Genomic DNA, 18,453 nt, shown 5'->3' with positions numbered 1-18,453 from the left:
CAAGCAGCCTATACGACTCCTGGGACACGTGGATCTTCCCGCGTTTCAGAACCTAGATATCAAGTACCATGCTTGCAGGGTGCATGTTTTCTGTCAGCTGATGAGAATATGTTGGATGCGTCGACTTGAGTATCGTGAACATAGACATGAAGTTACGACGCCATGTGTCCTGGTGCAGAGAGAACAAGTTGTGTCACATAGGCGTCGCCACGCAAGGCGTAAAGAGATCAGAGAAGCTTATTGGTGAAGTGCTACCAGTAGACCAAGCTGGATCATGGGGGCTGGATTGCAATCGCAGCGGTGCGAGAGACAGCGGACCCTGGCCTATTTGGATCTTGCAGGTCGTGCTAGTGCAAACTAGGCACTAGGTCCGAGCAACACGCATCTTCGCACCGCAATTTTGCGCCAAAGTCCAGGGCACAGTCTGGAGCCTAGTACAATTAGATCCCAAGCAGCATCATGGAGAAAAAGAAACGAGAGGCAATCGCGAGCAGCCTGCGCTTGCGTAACTGCCTGAGCTGACCGCAACACGCGCATACATCCGAGATTGCCGTTGCTTTGCTCAACTTCCCAGTTGAATGACATATGCACCTGTCCGAGAACGACACTGCTCGAATGCTCAGTCGAGTCTAAGATGCTTGAGTTTGCGGGGTGTTGTGTGTAATGTCCATCTCAAGATCCGGGTCGACTTTTTCAACGGAAGCCTATAGAATTGCACACAACACCCTGCTAGGTCCTAGTTAGAAGACTTCTGAACGGAAACGACTGAAAAAAGCACACAGGGAATATCCCATGGTTGAAACTTAAGTACTATGCACGAAGTGTGATTCCGTCATCTGCTATGTGGTTCGAAAAGGCAAGAGGGGAGCTGGAGTCGGGAGCTTGGACGGGGAGGAGAACCGTGCGGCGAAAGCCCACGCATGCCAGTGATGACAAGCTTGCCATTGGTGGGATGGTTGAGGTCGTTGCCTGGGCCTGGTCGCCTAAAGTGGTTGGGCTGTAGCTGGCCAGGTTTAGACGGACAATAGAGGCCCGTGTCGGGGGGGATAATGTTGAGAGTTGAGACTCGAGAGATGAGACAGACCAAAAAGAGGGGTTCCAGTCCAAGCGGTGTGCCGAAAATCCCAGACGGGAAATGGGAAAATAAGGCGAAACGAGAGGAGAACCCATCAGATCTGATAGATCGCACCCGGTCAGCATCTACGCGTAGCCTAAGTCTGGAGCAACCCTGCCCAAGCCCCAAGGGTTTTTTCCAAGAAAGCAACCAGCGGAAGAAGGCTAGACCAGTGACGGACCTACCAACCGCTTATCGTGCTGACTGCTGACTGCTGCAGGCGGCTCCGACCAGGCGGTGCCGGCTGGCCTGAATCGCTGGCTGGGTTGGCTGGCAGAGAGCCCGCCGACGAACTGACTCGGGTGCCGGCGCCCATCCCGAATGCCGAGTCTATCTACTACTACATAGTACATACCTACATATGAAAATTGGAGAGGCATCAGAATGATGGATGCGAGGGATCATCCCCCCCTCCCCTCACCAAACGACTCCGTGGCAGGATTATCCAATATTATCATATCAAGCATGGATCATATTGAAAATATTAATAATATTATGTCCTGGTGTGGAAATCCATGGAAGCCCCTGCTTACCGATGGTTGCGACCAGTCCTAGGAAGGATGATCTATTGTAGAGGAAGGATGTTGTAGATAGATTAGATACCCCCGTAAGTACGGAGGCACTACTGCTTACTGCTGACGAAGACCAACTGACGGCGATGAATAATAGTCCGCAACGGTGGAATCGGATGTAGCCAGAGGGTAGAAACTAGAAAGGATGAGTGCTGGAGAAGTCTTGGAAGTTGGAGAGGTGCTCGTGTCGAGCTAACCGGATGGGGAGGCCGCTTGCAACATTTGCGGCATGGCGCCTTCCCCGTGGAATGGCGCAGGAAACGCAAAGGAAGATGATTTCCGGCCGGGTGTGACGGGGGTGGATGGGGTCTGGGCCAATAAGCAGGCGGGAATGACAGGCGCGTCCACTTAACACCGCCAGCTTATCTCCGGCCCACCGTTTTGATGACGGACAGCGCTGGCACTTGGGCGGTCGTTTCGTCGCTCCTTCCACTTTGGAGAGCGATTCGGCTCCAGCCGACCCCTGGACCAAGCCGCGGCCGGCCAATCAACGGGGCGGAGAGTGACACCCGGCGGGACTCATCTTGAGTCATGCTGGGCGACCCACCGATTCCACGGCGATTGCAGCTTCCATGGCCTTCTTGCGGCGGACCGAATTGTCAGCACCAAGTCCTTCCAGCATCCACTATCAACTTGTGGGCCTCCCTTCGCCTGGTGCGTCTTCCGTCTCGCTGCGCTCTCTGATTGACTGGTTAATTCCGTCTGCTGCTGGCCACTGCTAGCTGAGACGGATATGGACCCTGGTCCGTTCAGGATGGCCGTGTTTCTGGTTGAAGCCTGACAAATCCGCTCGAATTTTCCCTGCCAAAATTTCAGGTGTCCGGCGTTAGGCTTAATAACCCCGGCCCCAGTCGCCTCCAACCATGATGCAACGACCTTCAAACTGCCGGGACGCTGGTTTATTTAGGCCTCGTTCCCCCAGCCTGTTGGTCCAGTTCGTTTCTTTCTCTCTTCCGTCGATTTGGTTACGGTCCGGACCCTCTCCCCTCTTCCAGGCGTGTGCTGGAGCTTCCTGGAGCTCGCTAGTTCGGTGGTCTTTCTTCCCCTTGCCGTTCTAATTATCTTATCTGTCGGCTGTATCTATATATCCTCTATACATACCTGTCCCATCTAGTCCTTGCAGTCCTCCATCCCTTGCGCTCCATTATTCGTGCTTTATCCTCTATTAATAGCTATTTATCACCTGCGACGCTCTCTTGTTCCTCATTCGGATTCAATACCAGCTCGCCGGCCATTGAACCCCCCCGACGAATTGACCCGACACTCGCGTCAGACTTGCAGATCCCCACTTCGGAATTGGTCCTACAGAAGGAGGTGTCACATCTACCATGGCTGACGAGGTCCGTCGGCCGGATGCATTGCACAATGTACCGACTGTCACGCAGGAGCGCTCCGACGCCCAGGGAAGCTCCCATGTCCTCGCTTCGGATCAAACCGTGACCTCCCAGTCCACCAGCGAGACCGACCTGTCGTTAGATGGTCGCTGGGGAGAACAGGAAGCAGAACCCGTCTCCCGCCGCGGTGCAATGGAGGATTTTCAGGAGATGCGCAGGGAACTGACCCGGCTCAGTCTGCACCAAACCCGGTCCGCCACCCGAGACGCGCAGCGATTGCGCTCGCGAGCAAGCCAGGCCCGTGATGAAGAGAAGTCCATCGATGACGATGGGTTGTCCGGAACCACGGAGAGCGCGTATGGTGGATTTGATCTCAGCGAGTTCTTGCTGGGTGGCCACCTTGAAAGACGGACGACAGCGGGCGAGCCAGCCAAGAAGGTGGGTGTGGTGTTCAAGAATGTCACCGTTAAAGGTGTCCAAACGGGCGCTTCCTTTGTCCGCACTCTCCCGGATGCCGTCGTTGGTACCTTTGGGCCCGATCTCTACAATCTGGTCTGCAAGTTTGCCCCCCAGCTTCGCTTTGGCCGCAAGCCTCCCGTACGAGACCTGCTTCATGACTTCACAGGCGCGGTTCGCGAAGGTGAGATGATGCTCGTGCTAGGAAGACCTGGCGCGGGTTGCTCTACATTCCTGAAGACCATTGCGAATGATAGGGGCGCCTTTGCCGGTGTCGAGGGTGACATCAGCTACGGCGGCTTGTCAGCGGAGGAGCAAAACAAGCACTTCCGTGGGGAGGTCAACTACAACCAGGAGGATGACCAGCACTTTCCCAATCTCACCGTTTGGCAGACACTGAAGTTCTCTCTCATCAACAAGACCAAGAAGCACGACACGGCAAGTATCCCGATCATTATCGATGCATTGTTGAAGATGTTCGGTATCTCCCACACCAAGAACACCGTGGTGGGTAACGAGTATGTCCGGGGTGTATCTGGTGGAGAGAGAAAGCGTGTGAGTATCGCTGAGACGCTGGCAACCAAGTCCTCAGTCGTCTGCTGGGACAACTCCACCAGAGGCCTGGACGCCAGTACCGCACTCGACTACGCCAAGTCCCTTCGCATCATGACCGATGTCAGCAAGCGGACGACACTCGTCACCCTGTACCAAGCAGGTGAAAGTATCTATGAGCTCATGGACAAGGTTCTGGTGATCGACGAGGGACGCATGCTGTACCAGGGACCCGCCAATGAAGCTAGACAATACTTCAAGGACCTCGGTTTCCACTGCCCCGAACAATCGACCACGGCGGATTTCCTGACTTCCTTGTGCGATCCTAACGCCCGGCAATTCCAGCCAGGCCGGGAGGCGTCGACCCCGAAGACACCGGAAGAGCTCGAAACAGTCTTCCGCCAAAGCAGCGCCTACCAGCGAATCCTCTCCGATGTCTCCGGCTACGAGAAGCAGCTCCAGGATACCAACCAGGAGAGCACCCGTCGTTTTGAGAAGTCTGTCGCACAGTCCAAGAGTAAGACCGTTTCCAAGAAGTCTCCGTACACGGTTTCCCTGGTCCGCCAGGTTGCGGCCTGTGTGCGTCGCGAGTTCTGGCTGCTCTGGGGTGACAAGACCTCCCTCTACACCAAGTATTTCATCATCCTGTCCAACGCCCTGATTGTCTCGTCCTTGTTCTATGGTGAATCGTTGAATACCAGCGGTGCCTTCTCGCGTGGTGGTGCTCTGTTCTTCTCTATTCTGTTCCTTGGTTGGTTGCAGTTGACGGAATTGATGCCAGCAGTCAGTGGGCGTGGCATTGTCGCCCGTCACAAGGACTATGCTTTCTACCGGCCCTCGGCGGTTTCCATTGCACGTGTGGTGGTCGACTTCCCAGCTATCTTCTGTATGGTCGTCCCATTCACCATCATCGTCTACTTCATGACCGGACTCGACGTGGAGGCTTCGAAGTTCTGGATCTACTTCCTCTTCGTGTATACGACCACGTTCTGCATCACGTCGTTGTATCGCATGTTCGCGGCTCTATCTCCATCTATCGACGACGCTGTTCGATTCAGTGGTATTGCACTTAACGTGTTGATCCTGTTCGTTGGCTATGTCATTCCCAAACAGTCCCTCATCGACGGTTCGATCTGGTTCGGTTGGCTCTTTTATGTGAACCCGCTGTCTTACAGTTACGAGGCCGTCCTTTCTAACGAGTTTGCTGGTCGTATCATGGAGTGTGCCTCCTCCATGCTGGTACCTCAAGGTCCTGGCTTTGAGTCAAGATACCAGGGATGCGCTCTCACTGGGTCGGAGCTAGGCCAGACCGTCGTCTCAGGCACCAGGTACCTGGAGACGACCTACCAATTCACCCGCCATCATCTCTGGCGCAACTTTGGTGTTGTCATTGCCTTCACCGTACTCTACATCCTGGTGACGGTCTGGGCCTCTGAGTTTCTCTCTTTCGTCGGTGGCGGCGGCGGCGCGTTGGTCTTCAAACGCTCCAAGCGTGCCAAGCAACTTACGGCGCAGATCGGCCAGGGAAGTGACGAGGAGAATGTTCAGGGCGCCGGCGTGCAGGCACAGTCAAACAGCAACAGTGAGACCTTCAACCGCATCTCATCGAGTGATCGAGTCTTTACCTGGTCGAATGTTGAGTACACGGTTCCCTACGGCAACGGAACAAGGAAGCTTTTGAACGGCGTCAACGGCTATGCGAAGCCCGGAGTTATGATTGCCTTGATGGGTGCCTCGGGAGCTGGTAAGACCACCCTGTTGAACACCCTAGCCCAACGCCAGAAGATGGGTGTGGTGACCGGTGATATGCTTGTCGATGGTCATCCGCTTGGCACCGACTTCCAACGAGGCACCGGTTTCTGCGAGCAGATGGATCTCCACGACAATACTGCGACGATTCGCGAGGCTCTGGAGTTCTCCGCACTCCTTCGTCAGGACCGGAACACCCCCCGGCAAGAGAAGCTCGACTACGTCAACCAGATCATCGACCTCCTCGAGCTTGAGGAGATCCAGGATGCTATCATCGGCTCCCTCAATGTTGAGCAGAAGAAGCGTGTCACCATCGGTGTCGAGCTGGCTGCCAAGCCCAGTCTTCTTCTCTTCCTCGACGAGCCTACCAGTGGTCTGGATAGTCAAGCAGCATTTTCCATCGTCCGATTCCTGAAGAAGCTTTCCCAAGCAGGACAGGCGATTGTGTGTACGATCCATCAGCCTTCATCGATGCTGATCCAACAGTTTGACATGATCCTGGCTCTGAACCCCGGTGGTAACACCTTCTACTTCGGTCCGGTCGGCCCCGAAGGTCGCGATGTGATCAAGTACTTTGCAGACCGTGGTGTTGTCTGCCCGCCTTCGAAGAACGTCGCCGAGTTCATTCTCGAGACAGCAGCTAAAGCGACGAAGAAAGACGGCAAGAGCTTCGATTGGAACGAAGAATGGAGGAATTCGGATCAGAACCGGAAAGTCTTGGAGGAAATCAAGTCGATCAGGGAGGAACGCAGCAAGATTCCGGTCAGTGAACAAGATGTGCAGTATGAATTTGCTGCTCCGGTTACGACCCAGACGTATCTCCTCATGGTGAGGCTTTTCAGACAGTATTGGAGAGATCCCTCTTACTACTACGGAAAGCTGTTCGTCAGTGTCATCATCGGAATCTTCAACGGTTTCACTTTCTATATGCTCGGTAACTCGATCTCCAGCATGGAAGACCGCATGTTCTCCATCTTCTTGATCATTCTTCTCCCGCCCATCGTCCTGAACAGTCTTGTTCCCAAGTTCTACATTAATCGAGCTCTTTGGGAAGCCCGTGAGTACCCCAGTCGTATCTACGGATGGATTGCCTTCTGCACAGCCAATATCGTCTGCGAGATTCCCATGGCGATCATCTCTGGCCTGATCTACTGGCTGCTATGGTACTACCCGGCTGGTTTCCCTACGGACTCGAGCAATGCGGGATATGTCTTCCTCATGTCGATCCTTTTCTTCCTCTTCCAGGCCAGCTGGGGACAATGGATTTGCGCCTTTGCCCCGTCGTTCACCGTCATCTCCAACACCCTTCCGTTCTTCTTCGTCATGACCAGCTTGTTCAACGGTATTGTCCGCCCATACTCTGCGTACCCCGTGTTCTGGAAGTACTGGATGTACTACGTCAACCCGGTCACTTGGTGGCTCCGTGGTGTTATTTCGAGCGTTTTCCCCAGCGTCGACATCGAGTGCGCTTCCTTGGAATCCACCCACTTCAACCCGCCTCCTGGTCAAACCTGCACCCAGTATGCCGGCGATTGGGTCTCGAGTGTTGGAGTGGGCTATCTGTCCAACCCCAACGCCACTTCGGATTGCCAGTACTGCCCTTACGCAAATGGCCAGCAGTACATGCACACTCTCAATGTGCATGACGGCGACAAGTGGCGATGCTTCGGTATCTTCCTGGCCTACGTGATCATTAACTGGTTCCTGGTTTACTTCATGATCTACTGTGTGCGCGTGCGCGGATGGTCCTTTGGAATCGGATACATTTTTTCTGCAGTGGGTATGATGTTTGGCGGCATCAAGAAATTGTTCTCTAGAGCTCCTAAGAGCCAGAACTGAGTCTGCTATCCTGATAAGCTCATCCGTCTATTCCCTCGATGGATGATGCTTGAGACATCTACCCAGTCTCAAAAACAAAAACAACCAAAAAAAAAAAAAAAAAAAAAAAAAAAAAAACAAAACAGAACAAAACAGCTTCTGTGGAACCTTGACCAACAGTTACAGAGATACGAGACTAATAAAATAAGAGGAGGAATAGAGAAAAGTAAATGTTCTGGTCTTTCTATTCAATCTCGTTTAGATAGAGATGCATCAGCGTGTGTGTTGGGTTGATTTTTGTTTTGATTTATTCCCTTTTCATATCTTATTTATTTCTTGGCTATAGTAGTTCTATAATAGATAAATAATGCATAACATACTCATAGGAATTATTGTCGTGGAGTATTCAATGTTATTATCATAATCCACCTAAGCTAAGTCAAGCCAACCTAGCCTATCCTATCCATCCCAATAAAAAAATGTCCGCCTGCTTGCCTAAATTCATCAATCAATCATCTATCAATTAACCAGCCAACCAAGACCTTCCCTCCTTCTTCCTCCTCTTGAGCTAGGACCCGATCCAGTCCATCATTACATTCCTCCGCCAATCAACCCAAATAACATCAAATCGTCTCAGATAATGCAGATTCACATCTCCATAAAAAACCACGGTTTTTGCCCATTTTGATATCGCTCCCCAGGAACTTGCATCGGAACTGGGACCGTATCCCCGAACACAGATACGAGATTGGCGCCATCGTCACTCAATGCAGACGACGCAGGCGCTTTCCCCTTACCCTTGGTTGTTTCGGACCCCTTGTGCTCATTCTGGGGGCTGGGGCCGGATTTCTTATCTTCAATGATGGGGACTAGAACACCACATTCCCAGTTTCGGCAGTTTATTTTAAGAGTCTTTGTGGCACGGTCTTGGACGAGACGGCCCCTGTGGGTTCGTCCTCGTTAGTTTTGTGTGTGTGTGTGTTGAGGACAGAGAAGAAAGGTGAAGGGATGGCAGATGAGTAGGAAGACCGGATGGAGGGGCATGGATAACGTACCAAGCACTCTCAGACATATTGGCACTTCCCACGTAAGCCCACGCTCGGCATTGTGTGGTATCTGATAGAGAGATAGGGTCATCGGGTCGGACATAGAGTATCTAGTACATCGTAGATGAGAGTTAGCATTTGACTGAACGGCCAGGTATTTATTTTAGGGGGGGGGACCTTATTATGCATCAGGAGTCCCTCTCTCTGGCTTTTGCAGTCACGAAGTACATGGCGTGGGAACTTAACGCTTTCGAACCACTTCGACTGGAAGCAGACGGTGCCTGCGTAGCCGGAACCACCTTTCGACGAGTTTACGGTGGCCTGAGAGGGGAAATAGATCCGGAAACGGTCTTTCCATTCGGCCGCCGTCTCTTTCTTGATTGTGACGGAGGAATCGTCGCGTCGTGGCGCCGGAAATTTCTTTGCGGTGCGGAGGGTGAAATCTGTAAGTCCGTTGTCTCCTTTGTTGTTTTTGGCTCTTGTGTTAGTCGTGGGGCGGACCTGGGATATAGATGGGTGGGTGGGTGCTTACCCTGTGAGGCGAGATATATTGTGCGGAGGAGCTCGTCCGTGATAGCGCCGAGGGAGGAGGACTTGTGTTGGTGAGTAGGAAGGGCTGCGTAAGGAGAGATGGTGCATGCTTACGACAAAGTCCACATTTATTGGCGAGGACGTACGGAGTCCCAGTTTCTCGATTGCGCTCCCTAGGCCGCAGTAGCCGGTTCTTTTCCACCTGCTGCGGGTGTGCGTGCCACCGCTGGGATTGTTAGGGATAGTCGATGCGGTGAACAACGTGGGAGCTTACATGGAGTGGACGAATGCAAACTTTGACGTCTTGCTAAAGTCAAATCCATCGAGCTTAGCCACGATGTTATCATGAAGCGTGCTAGCCTCCAGGAAATAGACAAGTTCCTCGTAGAAAGACGTCTTTGGCTGGCCATCGAAGAGGGTGTTCCGCTTCTCAGGAAGGTCAATTAAAAATACAGTCTAAATATGTGTTAGCAGAAAGTATCAAGGGGAGTTGGTTGTATGGAGAGTAGCACATTCTCCATGACGCCCTTCTCCTCGCCCCAGTCAAATGGAACCAAGTTGGCCGTTGGTATGACGATACGCAGGTATCCCGGATGGAATAATAGCATGAGTTTGGAGTGCATGCAATTTACTTGCCCGTCCATGGGAGGGAAGCATAGTCGCAAGTTAGGCATATACGCCGTTTCTGATTCGTACTGGCGTTTCTTCTCGTGTGGTTAGCTTTGTATGCCAGATGAACTAGCATAGAAGACGGGTGGGACACTGAAGAAGATTGTGGGAATACTGACCTTGGCATCATCCTCGGCCTGCATCATCAAGATAAACCGAGTGCGTCCGATATCCATCTTTGAAAAGAGCCATTCCATCTCCCACATATATGAGCTCAGAACAGCAAGCTGCAGATCGGATTTTTGGAACACTTCCCCGATTTTTATGTCGTCGCCCTGCCGGAGACTACCGAAGGCCCATGTCTTCTTGACGACGCCCTCTGGAAATTGGATAGATGGTGACGAGGATGGCGTCGAGCTAGAGCTTCCAGCTTGGGACGGGGATGTAGTCACATATCTAGTAGCTCTCTTTGGTTCGGAGACCGAAGTCTTCGAAGCCGAATTAGTTCTGGACTGTTTTGTCGGACGCTGATCAGCCAAGGTAGTGTCCTGGGCTTTCCTCTTCGCCAGGCGTGCGAGGCGCTCTTCCTCCATTTGCCTTCTGTCCAAACCCAGGATACCCATCGGCCTGGCCGGTTCCTGGCTGCTCGGTCTAGCTTCAACCTCGGTTACGGACGGAGAGTCAGTGTCCTGGCTTTCGCCATCTTCTGAGTCAGTACTTTGCGAGGCTTCAGAAGAAGTGCTTTCTGAGCCCCCAGAAGAATTAATATCCGAAATCTGTCCGCCAGCTTCTTGGATCGATAAGGCGATGGCAGCTCGCAAAGCCTCATCGTCATCCTCATAATCCTCCTCTTCTGTGTCGGAGCCGATCACGGACCGCGACTTTGGAAAGACGGGTATAATGTCATCGTCATCGCTATCAGAATCAGCGGTCAGATCAACAAACTGAATGCTTCGTGGCCTGCTAGATTGCTCGGATTGATGGCCCGCCTCTGCCAGAGAAGCGGAAATGGCTGCTCGGAGGTCGGCATCCAATAGGTCATCCGAAGACATCGTAGCGAGGTGAAAGGGCGTGAGAGGAAGATTAACAAACAGCGAGATGAACTGAGAAGAAGCAGCTCTTGAAAGAGGCAGAGCGAAGAGAAGGTGGAAAGATGTTCAGGGGTGGGGGAAGAAAGGGTGGGTGGTAGCCTCTGGGGAGGCTGCCTTAATGGATGGGTGGATGTTGTGTTTATTATTAGCTCGACGTCCAAGTGCTCCGGACTGCAAAACGAGCGCAACGCTATTTTTTTTCTCATCAAACCCAAACAAGTTGAAATCCAAACAGAGAAGCAACGCTGAGGTCTATCAAAGTCGAAGGGATGGCAGATAGTTGGAGAAAGCCAGGAAGTCCAGCGTTTGCAAGACGCTCTGATCTGGCCGCCAGCACGTGACTGGGCCAGCATTGGACCTCGAGGGCTTTCCACATCTTGCAACACACTCCAGACTCGCATCGGTTAGACGGAGAGAAGAAAGTCATTCACTGGACTCTCATCGTAACTATAGCATTACGGGGTTGGCCCTGATATCGCTGCAAGCATGGTGTTGCTACGTCAGTCATTCACTACCAGTTCTCCTGCACAAATGACTGTGAATGGCTCTTCCATTGTGTGGTTAATTAGCATTGCATGAGACCCGTTTGTTAGTGATAGCACCTGCGTGTCAAGGCCCCCATGACTAGTACAAAGCATCCCTCTTCTACACATCCCTTTGTTTACTCAACTTTCTGCGCGCACTGATCATACATCTAATTTCTTTTCAATTACCAACGTAAAAACATGAATGGCGTGGCCTCGCCCGGGGGACCGCTTCATGGTCCAGGCTCGGCCGATAGTATCTTGCAAGACCACAACCGCCGTCATCCTAGCAACCGTGGGTAAGTCATGTACGTGTTCCCAATCTCGCATATATTCTGCTGACAGCGTGGCACGGCATCAAGGCCTGTCGTTCATTTCGTCAAGCCGGCATACGACAGAGAAACACACAGTAGATGTGGATCCGAAGAGCCCAGCAAACAGCCGGAGTTCCATGATTTAGTGGTGGGAGAGGTATGCAAGGTGATAAATAAAAGCCATTTGGACAGAGAGCCGGCATCGACGTGCTATCTTGACCGTCTTCCAGTGAACGTCCGACTTAGGATATTTGGGTTCCTTTTCCCTCACGACCGTAGCGTCCTGGAGGTAGAGAACTTCCCACCTACAGAAGCCACAAACCTGGCCATCCTCAGGACTTCACATCAAATCTACCACGAGGCCTCGATTGCGCTATTTCACTCGCTGGCGTACCGTCGGGTGTTCCTCAAGAATTATGGCGCCTCCACTGCGTATCTTCTCAGGCGTTTCCCACGGGAACTGGAAAGCTGTCATTGGAAGTGGCTGGGGTCCGTTTGCTATAATAATAAGCTCGACATACGAAGAGCTTTTGGATCCATTGTACTTTCGCTTGGTGACAGGAGTCATGAACTAGCTGTGCATCGTCGCTGGAATTTCTCCATCTTCATTACCACCTTGAGAATGGACGTGCCTCTGCGCGTTCATGATTTGACGATAATCGCGACTGACAATTGGAAAATGCCTGGCTTTGATGAGACGCACTTAACCCAGGACTTATTCAGCGGAGCATTCGAGATTCTCGGGAGGATGATGTTCAAAGGCTTCACTAGGATGGAGAGAAAACGCCTCGTCACTCTAATCCTCGCGAAGAGAGACCCCCGTGCGCAAGTCATGCGACGTAGTGACGAGGTCGAGGTTCAAGTTAAGTAAGTGGTATGGCCAGCATGTCCCGTCCTTGAACCCCCTCTCGACCCTTCAGATGCACTGAAGCACGAGATCAATGATGGCAAAGAACACATCCCGGTCAGTGTCGGCGGTTTCCAACCCAAGACCCAAGACAAGCATTCGCTTTTCGTTAGGGGTTTTCGTGACAATAGCACTGGCTATTTGACGAGCATAAAGCTGACCAACTATCTCATGACCAGGAGCTCGGCCACCGAGCAGCGACGTAGCAGTCAGATTACCAATTGGGAGTAGACTGTCGTCTGCGAAATCCGAGATTGTGTGAAAGCCCTCTGTCCCTGGATTTTTGTTTTCGAGTGGTACGTGAAGCTGAAGTAGGTTAGTTGAGCACCGGAGAATCATAATATGAAATGACTAACCCAATGTCCTAGTCGTCCCTTTTGTGAGATTGTTATCAGAATCCTGTCACTAAACTTGACGAGGGTGACGTTTGTTTGAATATCCTGGATGACCCCAGCGACCTGTTTGGTGACTGCGGGGAAGGGCAGGTTTAGGTTGAGGTCGAACGGTTCACTCATGTTTTGGTCTTTTCTATTCTTTTCCCGGTGATACCCTTAACAAAGAGTCTGACACAACAACAAATAGTGGTTTTTCTTGTTCCTGAACCGGAGGAGTAACAGAGACACTTGAACTGGGGAAAGGAAACGTGAAGAGGGGGAAGATGAGAGTCATGAAGTAGAAATGTGGAGTGTGAAGCGTGAAGCGTGATCCAGGCGGTGAAACCATTCTCACCGCTCTTGGGGCAGAATGTGGCCGCCGCCTGATTTTTTTCGCGGATCCGCATTCAACACTCACTTTTGGTTTGCGATTTGGTCACTTTTTGGGATCTGGTTCACTTTGTCTCCAGGTAGAGGCAAAGAATCCAAGTCTGGTGACCATGCCCAAGTTTGTCCCCCGTCAACGGAAGCAAAAGCACCGGCAAAGGGAGGCAACCAATGTCCCGGTAGACACCAATGTTGCCGAGCTTGCGCCCGTCTCCAAGAGTGAGAAGGATGCCAAACGCCAGCAGCTAAAAGAGGAATTGCGAGCACAACACGCTCAGGTTTCTTCGAAGAAGCAGAAGCGCTTAGACAAGTATATTGTGCGTCAGACTATATGTCAATTTAATCTATCAAATTACCAGTTCTAATACCTGCGCAGGAAAACAAGCTAAAGAAAGAAGAGAATCTCGAACTGCTGAAAAAACTGGCCCAGTCCAAGGTTGACACTTCAGCCCTTCAAAGCTCAAGGGAATTAGGAAAGCGCAAGAGACAGGATGAGAGAGTGCCAGTATCTACAGCCGAGGATCATGACTCCCGCCTTGATTCAGACCTGTCGGACGACGACTCGGACGACTCATTACCCCCATCGAAAGCGATTGCCAGCGGCTCTAGACAGGATGCTCCTGCACAAAAGCCTGCAGAGGATCCAGCGACTGGCAGTGGTTTGAAGCGCCCTCTCCAACTGGGTCCGGACGGGTTCCCGGTCCTCAAAAAGCGAAAGCAGGCCCCGAAGAAACCGGAGATAACGATTACGATGCCAGAAGTGCCATGGGAGGGCTTCGGCTCGGGTGATGAAGATCAAAGTGGTGAGGACGATGAAGATTCGGAGAAGACATCTGAGGATGGCTCAAGTGACGCTGAAAGCGGCAGCGACGAAGAGGACGAAGAGGACGAAGAGGACGAGGACTGCAGTGAGGACGAGGAAGACGAGGACGAAGACGAGGAAGAAGAAGAAGAGGAGGAGGAGGAGGAGGAGGAGGAGGAGGAGGAGAATCACAAAGTCGGCAAGCCTCGACAATCCGCTTTCAAGACTTGGGCTCGGCAGCAAATCAATGATGCCGTTGGATTCAAGCCTGCCACCGTCCCAGTCGTCTCGGAGCCAATGCCATTTATTTTGGAACCCAAGAAGCCAGTAAGAAACACAGTCTATGAGGAGGAGCCATTGCCTCTGGAACTTCAGGTCACTAAAGGGGACCCCAACCGGAAAGCGTTCAGTGTCCAGGTTAACCGGTCAGAGGAAATACAAAACTCGCGCCTAGGACTGCCAGTTGTTGGCGAGGAACAGAAAATCATGGAAGCAATTTACAACAACTCTGCAATTGTGATCTGGGGAGCCACTGGTTCCGGAAAGACGACGCAACTCCCCCAATTCCTCTTTGAAGCAGGCTATGGAAACCCGGACAGCCCCAGTCCAGGCATCATTGGAGTGACGCAGCCGCGCCGAGTTGCTGCAGTTAGTATGGCGAAACGTGTGGGCGACGAGCTGGGAGAATTCTCCGAGCAAGTCTCTTACCAAATCCGATTTGAGAGCACGGCATCTAGCAAGACCGCAATCAAGTTCATGACTGATGGCATCCTGATTCGGGAAATCGCCGAAGACTTTTCCCTCAGCAAGTATTCGGTCATCGTAATCGACGAAGCCCACGAACGGAGTGTCAACACCGATATCCTGATTGGAATGGTCAGTCGTATCGTTGACTTGCGGAAGGCCATGCGCGAGGAAGACCCATCTGTCAAGCCTCTGAAACTCGTGGTCATGTCGGCAACCCTGCGCATTTCGGATTTCACGCAGAACCCAAATCTCTTCCGCCAAGGGCCACCACCTTTGGTCCAGGCAGAAGGTCGTCAATACCCTGTGACAGTGCACTTCTCCAGACGTACCAATCGCGATTATGTCGAAGAGGCGTTCCGCAAGGTGTCGAGAGGCCACCGCAAGCTGCCTCCGGGTGCTATGCTTGTGTTCCTGACAGGACAGAACGAGATCCGACAGCTTTCCAAGCGGTTGAAGCAGGCCTTCAAACCCACCCAGCGCGGCGAGGCTACTCAGGCCAAGGTCCAGATCACTGCAAACGATGCACCGCTTGAAGCGGAGGATCTCGAGATCGGTGGTGCAGATCTGTCGATTGCTGGCAACCAGGAGGATGACGGAAGTGATTATGAAATCACTGGCTTGGATGAAGCCGAGGAAGACGAGGACGAGTTTGATTTGGACGAAGAGGCCATGAGCTCCTCCACGCGGGTTCATGTGCTGCCACTGTACTCTCAGCTCCCTACCAAGGAGCAGCTGAGGGTCTTTGAACCCCCACCGGAAGGCTCGCGGCTTATCGTCTTGGCCACTAACGTGGCTGAGACCAGTCTTACCATCCCGGGCATCAAGTACGTGTTTGACTGTGGAAGAGCCAAGGAGAAGCAATACGATCTAGCCACGGGTGTCCAGAAATTCCAGATCGAATGGATCAGCAAGGCTAGCGCCAACCAACGAGCTGGACGCGCTGGTAGAACTGGCCCTGGACATTGCTATCGCCTCTATTCGTCGGCGATCTACGAGAACGAATTCGCCGAATACACGGACCCGGAGATCCTGCGGACACCCATCGAGGGCGTCGTCCTCCAGATGAAGAGCATGGGTCTGCACAACGTCATCAATTTCCCGTTCCCGACGCCTCCTAGCCGCCAGGGTCTGGCCAAGGCCGAAAAGCTCCTCAAGAACCTGGGGGCGCTCACCGCAGAAGGCAAGATCACGCCCATCGGTAACCGCCTATCGACGTATCCCCTGTCTCCGCGGTTTGGCAAGATGCTGTACGTTGGGCACCAGCATGGCTGTATGCCGTACATCATTGCGCTTGTTTCGGCTTTGGCGGTGGGAGATCTGTTTGTTCCTCAGAACCAGATCGATCCTGTGCCAGCCAAGGATGGCGATGAGGCCAAGGGCGTCTACACGAACGCCGATCGACTGGAGGACACGGCCCGGGAGCAGCGCCACAAGGACTACGCGCGGGCCCATCGCCTCTTCAGCAAGCACGACGACACTTCGGACGCCTTGAAGTACCTATCGGCGATCTGTGCGTATGGCTATGCTTCGGATGGGGATTCGTTCTGCGAGCAGATGTTCCTGCGCGCGAAGGCCTTCAAGGAAGCCACCCAGCTCCGTCGCCAGCTGACCGACATTGTGCGAAGCAACAATCCAGGCCTGGTCCAAGCCTATCAGGCCCGCTTGCCCGAACCATCCGAGAAGCAGGTCAAGGCGATCAAGCAGATTGTCACTGCCGGTTTCATCGATAATGTTGCCCTCCGCGCCGACCTTGCGCCGGTTCCCCCAGAAATGCATCGTACACCCAAGAGAGCGATCGACGTGCCGTACTTTACTCTTATGCAATCTCGCGAGGGACCGGGTATGGAGCTTGACGATAAGGCTGTATATGTGCACCCCTCGTCCATCATTGCGCAGCTCTCAGCCAAGGAAATGCCCCAGTACATTGTGTATTCCCATCTCCAACAATCGTCGCCTTCCGTCGTGTCGGCCGACCAGACGCCCAAGATCCGCATGTTTCCTCTTGCCGCGCCCAGCGGACTGCAGCTCTCTGCCCTTGCACACGGGACTCCTCTCATCGAGTACGGCAAGCCGATTGGCAAGACGGACTTGATCGAGGGCATTCCTCAACGGCGATCATGCTGGGTGATCCCGTCGCTGGTGGGTGAGGCTGGCGGCTCGCGGTGGCCATTGCCAGCCAAGAAGGTGATCCAACGGAAGGATGCCAAGGAGGGCTGGGTGATTGAAAAGTTTACCTCCTAATGTAGTATATAATCTGCAATAAAAGCGATGATATGATGTGCCACAAATTCTGATTCCGTTTACCAGAAGCATTCCGCATGATTCTTCCTAGCTATAGCCATATTGTATGCACTATCGATCTCCAACCACACCCATGCAATAACAATGAGTCAAAAGCAACCCCAGTAATAACTCCCAACACCCGAAACAAACCACAACCCCAATAATAGATAAATATAAAAATAAACCCACCCACCACCACCACCACCAACCTTACACAAAACCTTACACAACCCCCGAAACAAATACCAACACCAACCCTAATTACCTACCTCCTCCCAAGCTCCCCTGTCTCCCTATCCTCCCTAATCCCCAAAGCCCTCCTCAACCGCTCACTCTCCTCAATCTTGGCCTCCGCCAACTCATGCACCTGATAACTCTTAAACTGGCGTCTTTCCTTAGGGGGCAAATCCCTCCCCCAAGGCCGACGTCTCCCCGCGTCCCCATTCTTCGCCCCCCTCTCTTTCTCTTTCTCCTCCTCCTCCATCTCCTTCACCAACTTAGCCCTCAAAACCTCACACCGCTCATCGATCTCCTCCTCCGTCAACACCCTCTCAACATCCTTATCCTTTTCCCCGTCCTCCTTCTCATCCTCCTCCTCCTCCTTTACCTCCTTTTCTTTCTGGGTTTTCTTCCCCTCCTTCTCCCTCAATTCAATCTCCTCATTCAACTCCTCCAACCTCTCCCTCTCCTCCATAACCTTCACCTCGATCGCGCGCCGCCGATCATGTTCCAGGATCTGTTTATCGGGTTGCCGTTGCTTGAATGGCCGATCGGCAGGGGAGAAGTTGTTTGCGCCGGAGACGGGGGGGTATGGGGCGCCGTAGCCTGCATTGCGGGGTTTCATGAAGGCGAAGTTGCGTTGGACGTAGCCGGAGGTGCCGCTGCCTCGGGGAGTGGAGAGGCCGACGTTGGAGGACATGGTGGTTGCTTGATTAAAGCTTTGTTTTTCTGTTGGGGATGTGGTGTAGGTGAGGAACGCGTTGAGGTGGTTGGTGGTGGGAGGTAGTAAGGTGGTGCGGTGGTGAGGGATGGGTGGGTGAAGGTTTGAATGGTGTGTGGTGTGGTGTTGTAAGAATGTGGTGGGTGGTGGAGGAGACTGATGATTACTGATTGCTGCGGAGTGAAGACTAGGTGAGGTCTGATCGTGGCGAGTCATGCATCGTCGATCGAGGATTTGCGGCTCGGGACCGCAGACAGAGTGTCACGTGATGATACGGCACTGATGATAAGGGCGGTAGATACA

At 52.8% G+C, this 18,453-nt stretch overlaps 6 protein-coding genes across 6 annotated transcripts; 3 read left to right on the top strand and 3 right to left on the bottom strand.

The window, feature by feature from the left end:
* Positions 1-2,879: 2,879 nt before the first annotated feature.
* Positions 2,880-7,732, top strand: atrF (ABC drug exporter AtrF). Its single transcript, XM_025605825.1, has one exon. The coding sequence runs from the start codon at positions 3,015-3,017 to the stop codon at positions 7,614-7,616; it is 4,602 nt and encodes a 1,533-aa protein (XP_025465569.1). The 5' UTR covers positions 2,880-3,014; the 3' UTR covers positions 7,617-7,732.
* A 265-nt stretch (positions 7,733-7,997) lies between these two features.
* BO94DRAFT_537116 (uncharacterized protein) lies at positions 7,998-11,139 on the bottom strand. The gene is made up of 8 exons (XM_025612192.1): positions 9,961-11,139; positions 9,685-9,876; positions 9,447-9,628; positions 9,287-9,398; positions 9,174-9,234; positions 8,819-9,102; positions 8,651-8,751; positions 7,998-8,538 (listed from the first exon to the last, which is right to left on the bottom strand). Exons 1-8 carry the CDS (start codon positions 10,831-10,833, stop codon positions 8,244-8,246), a joined length of 2,100 nt encoding a protein of 699 aa, XP_025465568.1. The 5' UTR covers positions 10,834-11,139; the 3' UTR covers positions 7,998-8,243.
* Positions 11,140-11,597: 458 nt separating this feature from the next.
* BO94DRAFT_558353 (uncharacterized protein) lies at positions 11,598-12,581 on the top strand (the record flags this gene model as incomplete). The annotated part of the gene is made up of 2 exons (XM_025614004.1): positions 11,598-11,695; positions 11,759-12,581. The coding sequence occupies 2 exons, from the start codon at positions 11,598-11,600 to the stop codon at positions 12,579-12,581; spliced, it is 921 nt and encodes a 306-aa protein (XP_025465567.1).
* Positions 12,582-12,603: 22 nt separating this feature from the next.
* Positions 12,604-13,268, bottom strand: BO94DRAFT_153744 (uncharacterized protein). The gene is made up of 2 exons (XM_025605824.1): positions 12,974-13,268; positions 12,604-12,923 (listed from the first exon to the last, which is right to left on the bottom strand). The coding sequence occupies exons 1-2, from the start codon at positions 13,130-13,132 to the stop codon at positions 12,627-12,629; spliced, it is 456 nt and encodes a 151-aa protein (XP_025465566.1). The 5' UTR covers positions 13,133-13,268; the 3' UTR covers positions 12,604-12,626.
* Positions 13,269-13,409: 141 nt separating this feature from the next.
* Positions 13,410-17,242, top strand: BO94DRAFT_496606 (ATP-dependent RNA helicase ECM16). Its single transcript, XM_025609299.1, has 2 exons — positions 13,410-13,695; positions 13,755-17,242. The coding sequence occupies exons 1-2, from the start codon at positions 13,492-13,494 to the stop codon at positions 17,166-17,168; spliced, it is 3,618 nt and encodes a 1,205-aa protein (XP_025465565.1). The 5' UTR covers positions 13,410-13,491; the 3' UTR covers positions 17,169-17,242.
* Positions 17,203-18,347, bottom strand: cwc21 (U2-type spliceosomal complex subunit CWC21). The gene has a single exon (XM_025617329.1). The coding sequence runs from the start codon at positions 18,127-18,129 to the stop codon at positions 17,476-17,478; it is 654 nt and encodes a 217-aa protein (XP_025465564.1). The 5' UTR covers positions 18,130-18,347; the 3' UTR covers positions 17,203-17,475.
* Positions 18,348-18,453: the final 106 nt, after the last annotated feature.

This window comes from Aspergillus sclerotioniger, assembly GCF_003184525.1.
Source record: "Aspergillus sclerotioniger CBS 115572 chromosome Unknown BO94scaffold_21, whole genome shotgun sequence".
NCBI lineage: Eukaryota > Fungi > Ascomycota > Eurotiomycetes > Eurotiales > Aspergillaceae > Aspergillus > Aspergillus sclerotioniger.
The sequence above is the reverse complement of the archived record's forward strand: the minus strand, read 5'-3'. Positions and strand labels throughout refer to the sequence as shown.

Bases quoted from the DNA above. Each gene is read 5' to 3' on its own strand.
- atrF (XM_025605825.1), top strand. From the start codon at position 3,015: ATGGCTGACGAGGTCCGTCGGCCGGATGCATTGCACAATGTACCGACT.
- BO94DRAFT_537116 (XM_025612192.1), bottom strand. From the start codon at position 10,833: ATGTCTTCGGATGACCTATTGGATGCCGACCTCCGAGCAGCCATTTCC. The intron at 9,235-9,286 runs GTAAGCATGCAC...CACCAACACAAG, and splicing joins CAATAAATGTGGACTTTGTC to TCCTCCTCCCTCGGCGCTAT. The intron at 9,103-9,173 runs GTAAGCACCCAC...AAAACAACAAAG, and splicing joins AATATATCTCGCCTCACAGG to GAGACAACGGACTTACAGAT.
- BO94DRAFT_153744 (XM_025605824.1), bottom strand. From the start codon at position 13,132: ATGAGTGAACCGTTCGACCTCAACCTAAACCTGCCCTTCCCCGCAGTC. The intron at 12,924-12,973 runs GTTAGTCATTTC...AACCTACTTCAG, and splicing joins AGGGACGACTAGGACATTGG to CTTCACGTACCACTCGAAAA.
- BO94DRAFT_496606 (XM_025609299.1), top strand. From the start codon at position 13,492: ATGCCCAAGTTTGTCCCCCGTCAACGGAAGCAAAAGCACCGGCAAAGG. The intron at 13,696-13,754 runs GTGCGTCAGACT...ATACCTGCGCAG, and splicing joins AGCGCTTAGACAAGTATATT to GAAAACAAGCTAAAGAAAGA.
- cwc21 (XM_025617329.1), bottom strand. From the start codon at position 18,129: ATGTCCTCCAACGTCGGCCTCTCCACTCCCCGAGGCAGCGGCACCTCC.